Source organism: Colletotrichum destructivum, chromosome 5, assembly GCF_034447905.1.
Source record: "Colletotrichum destructivum chromosome 5, complete sequence".
In the NCBI taxonomy this organism is placed as follows: domain Eukaryota; kingdom Fungi; phylum Ascomycota; class Sordariomycetes; order Glomerellales; family Glomerellaceae; genus Colletotrichum; species Colletotrichum destructivum.
The window spans coordinates 5,129,665-5,140,682 of record NC_085900.1 but is presented as its reverse complement, the minus strand read 5'-3'; the positions used below and the strand labels follow the sequence as shown (position 1 = coordinate 5,140,682).

Below are 11,018 nucleotides of genomic sequence, written 5' to 3'. Positions count from 1 at the left end.
ACGCTGGTGGCTAGAGAGAGAGAGAGAGAGAGAGACAGAAAGAAAGAGAGCCTGCACACCCTTTCGGCATGGCCGCTGGGGAAAAGCACGCGGTCAATATTCGGCAGTAATAGGGACTAGCCAAGCCACCAAGTCCCCAAGTTCTCTCTGCTCGCCTCCCGTCCCCTCCAAGGGGTTACCGTCCGAACCAACCAACCACCAACTGGACATTTATCGGACAGGATAGGGTTGGGAGAGTCGACGCGTTTCTCCAATCGACATATCCGACGTCGGATGTTGCTCGACCCATTTGCCAAGACGTCGGGAGCGCGATGTCTGACACTGCTTGACTCTCGATTTCTAACGGCGGAAAAGACCAGCCAGAGAGAGAGAGAAGCCTTGGAACTCGAAGAAGCGCGAGGCGCCTCAACTCGAAGTGCTACTGGCAACTGCAGAGTTAAGATGCTTGATGCGTGGGCCGCCCAATCGACAAACTGTCGGGGATTTTCTCAGCCACCCCAGTCTCTCTCGTGGATCAGTGGCCATCGCCGGCAATCTTCCTCTTTCTGTCGCTCTGCCTCTCTTGCTTCTCTTTACCCCAATGCTTGAGGTGATATTCTCAGGTCATTGATCGAATCCTTGTGCATAATCAAGGTCAAAAGGGAGGGAGGGTCCTGCAGCCTGCGGCCTGCGGCCTGCGGAATCGGATATCTATCTCTATGCACCCGCCCCAGTGGAACCCATCTACGACGAAACACGGCAATAAAGGGGGGAGAGGGGCGGCGACCTTCATTGCGATGGAGCGAACGCCCTTTGATGCCGCGCCCAAGAAGACATTCGCGCTCCGTTATCATCGGTATCGTTCGCTCTGACGTTTTGCCCCCCCGGCAGGGAATCCCTCCCTCCCCCCGCGTCCACCTTTTTCCATCTTCTCCCCTCCCCCCCCCCCGGTCCCCTCCCTCGGTCAAAGAGCCATTGCCATTCCCCCGACCCTTTTTTTTTTTTTTTTGCTTATCTCTGCGGGGCGAGTTCCGCTAGTCTCGATGGGCCCCCGGTTCTTCTGCCTGTGGTCTATCACAGCCCGAGTAAGTCGTATCGTACCAGTGGTATTAGTCGTTTGTTTCTCCAAGGAACCGGGAGACGTCAGATGAAGGTTACTGCTCTGACTGGGCAGGGGGAAGAGGGATGAGTATGGGCTGCATGCATAGTAGCGTCGGAGCCAGGGGTAAGACTGGAATCCCAAAAGCATCTATATAGAATAGATGCCGCCCGTCGTTCATCCAGCCTGGTTCACTTTGTCCTCAAGTCGTATCCTATTCGGTCTGATCGGCGTCTTTTGAGTGATATTTGCCGGGCTCGCTCAGTCAACCCCCTATAGCTGGACGTCGTTCGTTTATAGAACAGTCGGATCGACAACGACAAACGATAACGACAACAACACCCATAAACCGTACCCATAAATAACCCAGCACTACACCGGCCATCATGGCTACTGGGATGGAAGAAAAGACTGTCGGCCTCAGCCGTGCCGACAGCACCAACAGCAACAAGCTCGGCCAAGTCGTCTCGGGCACCGCGGCGGCAGTCGCCCAGGAGTATGGCGAGACCCAGCGCGGTCTCAGCCCCCGTCACGTCCAGCTCATGGCCATTGGAGGTTCCATCGGCACCGGTCTCTGGGTGAGTTTTCTCCTCTCTCTGTTGCTAGGAAGAGTATCGAACGACATGAACCGGCGAAACTGACAGATATTTCCCAGGTCGGCATCGGCGGCGTCCTCTCCAAGGCCGGCCCTCTCTCCCTCGTCCTCGGCTACACCTTCTGGGGTCTCCTCTTCATCTGGCCGCTCAACCTGTCCGTCGCCGAGATGTGCGCCTACCTGCCCATCCGCGGCACCATCTTCGAACTCGCTTCCCGCTTTGTTGACCCTGCTCTCGGTTTCGCCTTGGGATGGACGTATTTCTTCGCCGGTCTGATGCTGGTGTGTACAGAGTACAGGTAAGCCAACCCTCCAGACCAGTTCAATACTTGAGACGGCAAAGACGAAGAAGAAGAAGATGAGGAGGAAGAAATGGAAAAACGAATCGTCTCTAACTCTCCTCCCTCTCCCCAGTGCCGTTGCCACCGTCATCCAGTACTGGAACGCCGACATCAACCCGGCCGCCTGGATCGCAGTCGCCATGGTCTCGTGCGTCGCCGTCAACCTCATCGCCGTCAAGTACTACGGAGAGTCCGAGTTCATCATGGCCTCGACAAAGGTCATCCTGCTCATCGGCCTCTGCCTCGTCACCCTCGTCACCATGTCCGGCGGCAACCCGCTCAACGACGCCTACGGCTTCCGCAACTGGGGCAACGGCAACCACATCCACGCCTACTTCACCGACGGCTCGACCGGCCGCTTCCTCGGCTTCTGGAAGGTCGTCATCTACGCCGCCTTCACCATCGCCGGCCCGGACATGATCGCCCTCGCCGCCGGCGAGATCCAGAACCCGCGCCGCACCATCCCCCGCGTCGCCAAGCTCATCTTCTACCGCCTCGTCGGCTTCTACGTCGTCGGCGTCCTGTGCGTCGGCATCATCTGCAGCTCCCGCGACCCGGGTCTCCTCGGCGCCATCGAAAACGGCGAACCCGGCGCAGGCGCCTCCCCTTGGGTTGTGGGCATCAAGAACCTGCACATCAAGGCCCTTCCCGACATCATCAACGCCTTTATCCTGCTGTCTGGATGGTGAGTTACACATCCATCCATATATATATATATATATATATGAAACCTCGTGGTTCCATGAAACAAGAAAGGAAAAGAAAAAAGAAACAACGATGCTAACAGTTCCTTAAGGTCTTGCGGTAACGCCTACCTCTACTCCACCTCCCGCACTCTCTACGGCCTCGCCCGCGACGGCCAGGCGCCCCGGTTCTTCCTCAAGTGCACGGCTGCCGGTGTCCCCATCTACTGTGTCCTCGTCGTCACCGCCATCTCGTGCATCACCTTCCTCGTCTCCTCCAACGCCGCCGTCGACGTCTTCTTCTGGTTCGTCGACCTGACCACCACGGCCCTCATCATGACCTACGTCTTCATGCTCATCACCTACATGGGCTTCTACCGCGCCCGCGTCGCCCAGAATTTCCCCCCGGAGACCCTCCCCTACCTCGCCCCCTGGACCCCCTACTTCCCCGGCCTGGCGCTGCTCCTCGGCATCCTGGCCCTCATCTTCGTCGGCTTCGACAACTTCTACCCCTTCAGCGTGCGCGGCTTCATCACCTCTTACTTTGGCCTCATCTTCGGCATCTTCATGTTCGTCGTCTGGAAGGTCTTGAAGCGGACCAGGTTCGTCCAGCCCAAGGAGGCCGACCTCATCAGCGGAAAGGCCGAGGTCGATGCCGAGTGCCGCCACTGGGAGGAGGGCGGCATCGAGGAGGTCGAGAGGCAGAGGCTCGCCCAGATGTCCTTCCTCCGCAGGACGTGGGAGAAGATCTGGTAGAAGAGTGGCGGCTTAATGATTGCAAGATACCTACCTGTAACTGTATTACCGTTTCTATGACAAAAGAGAATATTTTTGTCAAACAAGTCTTGGGATTTCTGCCAACGTAACGTTTCTCATATCTTGATGCTAAAGTCTACATAGCCCCGAGAAGAGAAGAGCCAGAAACTCTCGCGCAAGGTAGTATGGATCATTGTTCTTCGTATCAGAGATGAGAACCCATGAGTAATCCTGACCACAAAACCTATTCCTTCTCCCAGGTTGCCATAAGGTGCTGCAACTCGAACTACCACCATAGACAGCATCATCCCGATTGTTTCCACAATACTCGGTTTTCCTTCGTAAGACTATTGTCTCTAAATTACGTAAAACCCCAACTTCCCCGCCTCCAGTTGTGCTTGTTCTTGCGGGGAAAACTCATGCACCCCCTGACGCAGAGTCGCGTTCTAGACACAACTTCAACTTCATAGTGCAGCAGTCCCAGCGACACCGACCTCGTTCGTAATGCCGCCGTCGGCCTCCAGTCATGCGGTCCACACGGTACTCTACCTCTCGACAGAAGGCTTGCCAGCGGTGCGCGAGCTCCAAGATCAAATGCGACCGGAAAGCAGGGACATGTTCCCGGTGCCGGGAGCGGGGCGTCGCCTGCGTTTATCTCCAGAGTCAGGCATCTGCTCCGTCTGGACCGGATGCCACCGGCTTGTGCGACAGAGCGAGAGCGGGACTCGGGGTATCTCGCAATCTTACCGTCGGATCCAAGGGCGCCAGTACTCATCCTCGAGGAGCCCAACAAGAAGTTGCCTTGGGTAGTAGACCAGGCTTAACAGAGACCATTCTGTCCTTCCGAGTCCCTACTCCCGAGCGACCGGAAACGGCGGAGATAGGTCTTATTCCTTCACGACAACAACATGGAGCATCAACCACCGGCAGCAACATCCCTGCAAGATCCGCGTCACATCCAACCGACGGGCTGGACTTTTCCCACCTAGAGCTTGTGTGCCCCATTAATGCCGATGACATTGCCAACCGATGGCTGCACAACTTTGTCCCCGTGCCCGGCCAAGTAACCAAGGACTACACCCCTCGTGTGTCGGCCTTCATCCACAGGATGTTAAAATCTTATGCCAACTCTTCAATCCGGGGCCGCAGAGTTCCGCCTTTTGTCCATTGGTCTCAACTGCATCTGGACTCGAGCACTCCGCTCTCGGCCTGTCTCGCTTCCATACGCGTATGCGACGACCTAGAATATCGAGACGGCAAGGTCTCGGCTGAAAGGCTACAGAGAGAGATGGCGACGCTCTTCGCTCGACGCGAAACTGAGGATGACATGGCTCTTCTCGCAACGTTCCAGGCACATCTCGTTTACTCCCTGGTTACCTTCTTCCGACTGGAACGAGAAGCCTGCTCTCTACTCCCTCAAATCATGATGAACACGCAGGAACTCGCCTGCGCAGCCGCCAGGAAAGGGCTCGCCTGCGTGGCCGAGCAAGACGGTGCGCGTCCCACGTGGGAGTCGTGGATAGCAGCCGAGGCCAAGCGAAGGACTCTTTTCACCATGTGTCTCCTCGACAGCGCCCTGCTTACCCACGACGGGCTTCCGACGCATCTCGCCACCGAGTTGCGGGGATTACCTGCGCCGGCGAGTAAGTCTCTGTGGGAATCGCGCAGCCGACTCGACTGGCAGGTCGTGTACGACGCCCACTTGGCAGAGTGGCCAGAGGGAGGTCTGCGCATCGACGAGCTGTGGCCTATGCCTGAAGACTTGAGCGAGAGCGAGGTCAACAAGAGGCGTAGTCGAGTTGATGCGTGGCTGGAGGACCTTGACGAGTTTGGGACCATGATCTACGCTGTCACGAGTGGGACGCATGGCACATGAACATCGACCTGAGAATCTCAACGGTCTTAACATCTTGGTGCTGATCATACCCCATGATGGGTTTGCCTGGCCTTTCATGTGGGACATTTTCGGTCTGTATCTCAACCTTACAGCGTCTGACATCGAAACACGACGATGGTCTCCTCGATTTTTTTTTATTTTGTTTAACTAGATCTTGGTTGGAAAACTCTTTGATACGACGGGAACCGGCATCTAAAAACACATTCTTCTCACCAACGGCTCCGGGAGAAGGCTACGCCAGCGACTGGGTTCGAGCTGCTCACAGGTAAAGATGGCCTCCTTAGTCTTCGTCAAAGAAAGCCAACCGAGCCATTCCCTGCTCCGTCTGAGGAAGTCGATAGCCACTTCACTTCACCACCCCTCAACCCTCTGGATTGCTGCATCGGTGCGTGGGTCGGCAGTCTTCAACTCCCCGCTGAGCTTCAAATGCCCAAGCTTCAGCATCAATCGATGTTACCTGAGTCGACTACCATGATCAAGGTAGTCACAATATTCCGAGTGGGAAGCATGCTGCCAGTTTCAGGGAGGGACACCCTAGTACCACTTCAATACCATGATGCCAACGACGATCACGATCACGATGTCAACACCTGCCATGATGTTCTCAAACTTTGCCTTCAATCTTTCCTCCAAGGATTGACACAGCATCGTGTACCAGGTCCTCCAAACCGGGTTGGGTGAAACAGTCCTACAAGCCACGGAAATTGTGATCAACTGGAGCCAAAAATGACGAAAAACCTCAGATCGAAGCTTTCACAGAGCACGCAGCATCCGAAGCTACCCATCTCTTAGAAATACATTTGATATTTCCGCTGCCACGCCAAGTTTCCATCTCTGCATGTTTCTTCCGTATCACCCCTGCCGTCCCTTCTCGTCAGGCGGTGCAACGATAATTGTGGCTGGTACTTCCTCGTCCGATGTGACCTTTTGCGGCTTTCTCTTGAAAAGCCCACCAATTCGACCAAAGACCCTCCCGAGAAATCTGTACACCACAACGAACGGCTTGCCCACGAAGCGCGCCGCCTTTTCGAACCAGATATCCGGAAAGACGCGGACCAGAACGCCCCACGGGAGGGACATGAAGGCGACGACGATGGAAATGGCCCACTGCGTGCCGTCGAGACCGCCCTCCTTGATCTCAAAGACGCGACCGCCGATAAAGACGATGCCGACCTGCAGGCCCACCATCAGGATGTTGATGAAGATGAAGAACTTGTTGCGGTGGACGCCCTCAAGAACGTTGAACTTGTTGTCCAGCCGTCTGTTGTTGAACTCGTTGAAGATCTGCATCCACACGAATGTGTTGAAGATGAGGGTGTCGAGCTGAAGCATCTGGTCCTCGCTGTTCCTGTTGTAACCGAGGATCTCAGGACCTGCGAAGTAGAGCGTGATGGTGATGATGAGCTGGAAAATGGCCTGACCAATGATCATCTTCCACATCTAGGAAGCAAGGCGTCAGTCGAGCTGTCGTGCTACGGCAGAAGGATGGGGATGCAACTTACGTTAACGGTAATCAACGGGGCATCTTTCCGTTGAGGAGGCCGGTCGAGTATCTTCTCGGTTGGGGGATCCGTTGCCAGCGCAAGCGCCGCAAATGTGTCCATGATGAGGTTGACCCAGAGCAGCTGAACGGCTTTCAACACAGGCTCCATGTGGGGGTCGTACATGGCTGTGATGAAGGCCAGAAGGACAGCAGTGATGTTGACGGTGATTTGGAACTGTGTTCACAAGCCGATCAGCAACACGATTCAACCAAAGCCTCCTCTGAGGTGTACTGATGTCTTCACTATTGACAGCTCAAAAGATGAGAACTCACCTGCAGGAATTTCTGAACGGCATCATTCACTGCGCGGCCCCATTTGAGCGCGGTCACGATCGAGGCAAAGTTGTCGTCCATCAGAACAATAGCCGATGCTTCCTTGGCGACTTCGGTGCCGGAAATGCCCATGGAAAAACCGACGTCTGCCGCCTTCAGGGCCGGCGCATCGTTCGTGCCGTCTCCCGTGACGGCGACCGTCTCGCCGAGCGCCTTCAGCCTCGTGACGAGGATGCGCTTGTCTTCGGGGGACGAGCGAGCCAACACCTGTAGCTTGGGGAGAATGGCGTTCATGTCGTCCTCGGAAAGCTTGCGGAAGGTCGGCCCCTCCATGATCACCCCCTGAGACCCCGTGAAGATGCCGCACTCGGTTGCAATAGCCTGGGCCGTGACGATATTGTCGCCTGTGACCATGCGGACTGTGACGCCGGCATGCTGCGCCTTTCGCACGGCGTCGGGGACACCGGCGCGGACGGGATCCTGGATACCGACGATTCCGAGGAACACCAGCTCAGAGGCAGCCAGAAGCGACTCGAGCTTCACATGTCCGTCTTCCGAGGGCACGTTCACGGGCGGCCACTGGGGGTAATCCTTGTACACGAGGCCGATGGTGCGCAGGGATCGACGGGCGTACTGGTTGATGGTGGCATCCAGTGACTCTCGTTCCGAGGTAGTCAGGGGCTGAACCGCCAAGGTCTCGAGGTCCGCCTTGGATGAACAGTGACGGAGCAGGATTTCCGAGGCGCCCTTGACCAAGAGACGGTAGCCCTTGGAGGCGTCCCGGAGTTTGATAACGGCCGCCATGCACTTCCGCCCGGAATCGAAGGGGAGCATCTGCACAATCTGCTCGTTGGCGCGGGCCTCGGCGAGGGACTGCAGGCCCAGGTGATCCTTGGCGAGTTGAAGGAGAGCGGTTTCGGTCTTTGATCCGATGAACGTTGACTGGCCGTCTTCCTGGCCTTCAAAGGCCGTCGAGTTGACGGCAACGGATTGTACAATGAGTTCCTTGGTTGCTTGAGGTACGGTTGAGGCCCAGGCAGACACATGGAGAGGGGAACCGGCAGTCTTTTCGTTAGTATTGTCGGCTGTGGCGGTAGACGTGAAACTGCTGGTAGAAAAGGTCCCGGCAACGACGGTCATCTTGTTTGTCGTCTAGGACTTTTCATTAGCTTCTAGTCAACTCCGAGAGACGACCAGCCAGCCGAGGCAAGTCTTACCAGTGTTCCCGTCTTGTCAGAGCAGATCGTCGTCGCGTTACCCATGGTCTCACAGGCCCGCAGCACACGAACCAAGTTGTTCTCCTTGAGCAACTTGGTGGTCGCGAACGCCAGAGCGAGGGTGACGGCCAGCGGCAACCCTTCCGGGACCGCCACGGCTATAATGGCAATGGCGACGACGAGCAGGTCCATGAAGGTCGACGCCTTGTCCGCCGGTAGTCTGTTGTCTCCGGGGAGGCTGGCCACGAAGCGGAACAGCAGGATGAAGAACATCAAGGCGGATGCGCCCCCGCCCAGCTTGGCGATGGCGATGGCGAGCCGTTCCAGCTTCTTCTGAAGGGGCGTCGACTCGATGTCGTAGCGTACAGACATCATGATCTTGCCGTAGCTGCTGTAGACGCCGACGGACGTGCAAACGTATGTTCCCATGCCTGTGGTGGTCAGCAAATAGGTCTGTCAACGGCAAGAGTTTACAACTAACTACCTACCTTCCAGCACCTTGGAACCAGAGATGATGAAAGGGTCCAAGTCATCGTGGTTACTCTGCTTGGAGTCCAGCAGCTTCATCACTTGATCACCGGCAGTCTTCTTGAGCACGTCGGATTCTCCCGTTGCCGAAGACTCGTCGCACTTGACCTCGTGACCCTCGATCAATATACCGTCTGCCGGAACCATGTCGCCCGGCTCGAGATGCAAGACGTCTCCCACAAGAATCTCGTTGACGTTGATCATGTCGGATTTCCCCGATCGAATGACCTTGACCTGGCGGTCGTCCTTCTTGGTGTTCAGCCGGACGAACGCCTTTTCCTTCTGCCAATCGTTGTGGGAGCCGACGAGGACGACGATGATGACTGCTCCGCAGATGGCGACGCCTTCGACCCAGTCGACAGACGCCGGCGCTCCTGCGGGCCGTTCCACGCCGAGAGTCTCATAGAGCCCTAGTGCCAAAGAGATGACTCCGGCGACGGTCAGAAGGATGAGCACGGTCTCGTTGAAGGCGATCCACATGAGCTTCCAAATGGACTTTGGCTTTTTGGGAGGGAGAATGTTGCGTCCGTAGACCCGGGTTCGATCGACAAACGGTGTTGACGAGGACGAAGTGGGCTTTTCCGTGGAAGGAGACGCTGGGTTGGTGTCATGTCGGCTTTCCACCGCCTCGTTGAAGCTGACGGTGGACCTGACACCCGTCTCGTCGACGCTGAGACCGCTCCGTACGTCGGTCTGGAGCCCCCGGGCAATGCCCCGCAGACCGCCGAGAGCTCGAAAGGCAGAGAGTGATTTGGGGTTGAGAAGCTTGTTCAGCTGGCCGGGGGAAAAGGCAAAGGGGTTGTTGTCAACACGAAAGTCGTTCTCAGTGCCGGGGTCAGGGTGCAGGGCCGAGTCCGCGTCCTCGAGATCCAAGCTCGTTGCGGCGGTGCTGGTGGCAGCCGTAGTCCCGGACGGCGTGAGAAACGGGTTGTTGTTGTAGTTGTTGGACCCGTCAGCCATGATGGTGTCCGCATCGCTGGCGGCCCTCGAACGGGAGTCCGGGTGTGTGGGGTTGGGGCTGAGATAGTTGTCAGCCATCATGGAGAAGAAGTCATGTACGGCTGGGTGAAAAAAACAAAAAAAACGAGAAGGTGTTGTCGAGTCCAGAAGCAAGACGAGCCGAAGGGGGCGGCGCCCAGAGAATATGAATGGTCTTTCAGACTGGCATCTCTCGCCGAGCTCCTCCTCGGAGCTTGACCACACCCAAGCAGCAAGTTCGCATCAACCAGAGAGCTCTCCACTCTCAAACCGAGCGGCAAAAGGGGAAAATTCTTCGATCCCACCCCCGGCCGTAACAGCACTGCCACGATTCAAGAGACATGTTATTTACAAACCGATAATCTCTGATGCCATCTGATAAGTCCGGATCAGGGAGCCTGGGCCCGGGGGCCGTCGTGACAAGCTTAGGCTAACAGGCATTGTGCGGTGTGTGTGTGTCTGTGTGTGTGTGTGTGGAGAGATAGCCCCGCCGGGACGGCGTCCAGGTCAGCCTCAGAACCAACGGACAGCACATGGTGCAGGCTTGGCGGTTTAAGAGAGTCCCTCTCAGGAGCTTGAGGTTGACTCGGTTTGCTGATCAAGCTGATCAAGAGGAGCTTGAGGTGTGTGAAGCTCGAGATAAAGAGGAAGGAGGAAGCGAGAACAGGGATGAGCTAGCCGGGGATTGGCACAAGTTGAGAGCAGAGACAGGGGTCAAACGAGGGATTTTCGAGCAAAGAATAAGCGAGCGGGGGGGTAGGATCAGACGAGTTTCTCAACGAGAAGAAGGTTTAGCCGTGTATGTATGTGTGTATGTGTGTGTGTGTGACACGGGCTGGGGGAGGCTGGATGGCTCGGAATTTGCTTCTCTTTCGACATTAGAGACAGGCCAAGAGTCAGGCAAAAAAGGAGGGGGTTTCGAATCCGATTCGACAAGGTGCAGAGGGAAAATCTTTCCTTTCATCTTGCCGGCAGCACCTCAGGAGCTCCAAATGGTAGGTCGGCCGGTGCACGTGTGCGGTTTGATGCGACCTCGTCAAATCTTTCCCCTGTCGTGGCCACACCGTGAGAACCTGCTTTTCCATTTCAGTCACATCAAGCGGGAGGGGCAACCCCACCCGGTCTGAGT

At 56.4% G+C, this 11,018-nt stretch overlaps 4 protein-coding genes across 4 annotated transcripts; 3 read left to right on the top strand and 1 right to left on the bottom strand.

The window, feature by feature from the left end:
* Positions 1-256: 256 nt before the first annotated feature.
* On the top strand, positions 257-630 carry CDEST_09120 (uncharacterized protein). The gene has a single exon (XM_062925279.1). The coding sequence runs from the start codon at positions 274-276 to the stop codon at positions 586-588; it is 315 nt and encodes a 104-aa protein (XP_062781330.1). The 5' UTR covers positions 257-273; the 3' UTR covers positions 589-630.
* A 386-nt stretch (positions 631-1,016) lies between these two features.
* On the top strand, positions 1,017-3,564 carry CDEST_09119 (Putative amino acid permease/ SLC12A domain-containing protein). Its single transcript, XM_062925278.1, has 4 exons — positions 1,017-1,656; positions 1,734-1,972; positions 2,088-2,699; positions 2,811-3,564. Exons 1-4 carry the CDS (start codon positions 1,465-1,467, stop codon positions 3,451-3,453), a joined length of 1,686 nt encoding a protein of 561 aa, XP_062781329.1. The 5' UTR covers positions 1,017-1,464; the 3' UTR covers positions 3,454-3,564.
* A 415-nt stretch (positions 3,565-3,979) lies between these two features.
* CDEST_09118 (Putative zn(2)Cys(6) fungal-type DNA-binding domain-containing protein) lies at positions 3,980-5,781 on the top strand (the record flags this gene model as incomplete). The annotated part of the gene is made up of 1 exon (XM_062925277.1): positions 3,980-5,781. One exon carries the CDS (start codon positions 3,980-3,982, stop codon positions 5,327-5,329), a length of 1,350 nt encoding a protein of 449 aa, XP_062781328.1. The 3' UTR covers positions 5,330-5,781.
* Positions 5,782-6,202: 421 nt separating this feature from the next.
* On the bottom strand, positions 6,203-9,949 carry CDEST_09117 (Putative P-type ATPase, HAD superfamily, P-type ATPase, transmembrane domain superfamily; the record flags this gene model as incomplete). Its single annotated transcript, XM_062925276.1, has 5 exons — positions 6,203-6,790; positions 6,853-7,068; positions 7,167-8,318; positions 8,384-8,814; positions 8,872-9,949. 5 exons carry the CDS (start codon positions 9,947-9,949, stop codon positions 6,203-6,205), a joined length of 3,465 nt encoding a protein of 1,154 aa, XP_062781327.1.
* Positions 9,950-11,018: the final 1,069 nt, after the last annotated feature.

What these genes read in the sequence shown, in the direction of transcription:
- CDEST_09119 (XM_062925278.1), top strand. Translation starts at nt 1,465, where the DNA reads ATGGCTACTGGGATGGAAGAAAAGACTGTCGGCCTCAGCCGTGCCGAC. An exon ending in CCATCGGCACCGGTCTCTGG is followed by an intron (nt 1,657 to 1,733) that starts GTGAGTTTTCTC and finishes GATATTTCCCAG; the next exon opens with GTCGGCATCGGCGGCGTCCT. An exon ending in CTGGTGTGTACAGAGTACAG is followed by an intron (nt 1,973 to 2,087) that starts GTAAGCCAACCC and finishes CCCTCTCCCCAG; the next exon opens with TGCCGTTGCCACCGTCATCC.
- CDEST_09120 (XM_062925279.1), top strand. Translation starts at nt 274, where the DNA reads ATGTTGCTCGACCCATTTGCCAAGACGTCGGGAGCGCGATGTCTGACA.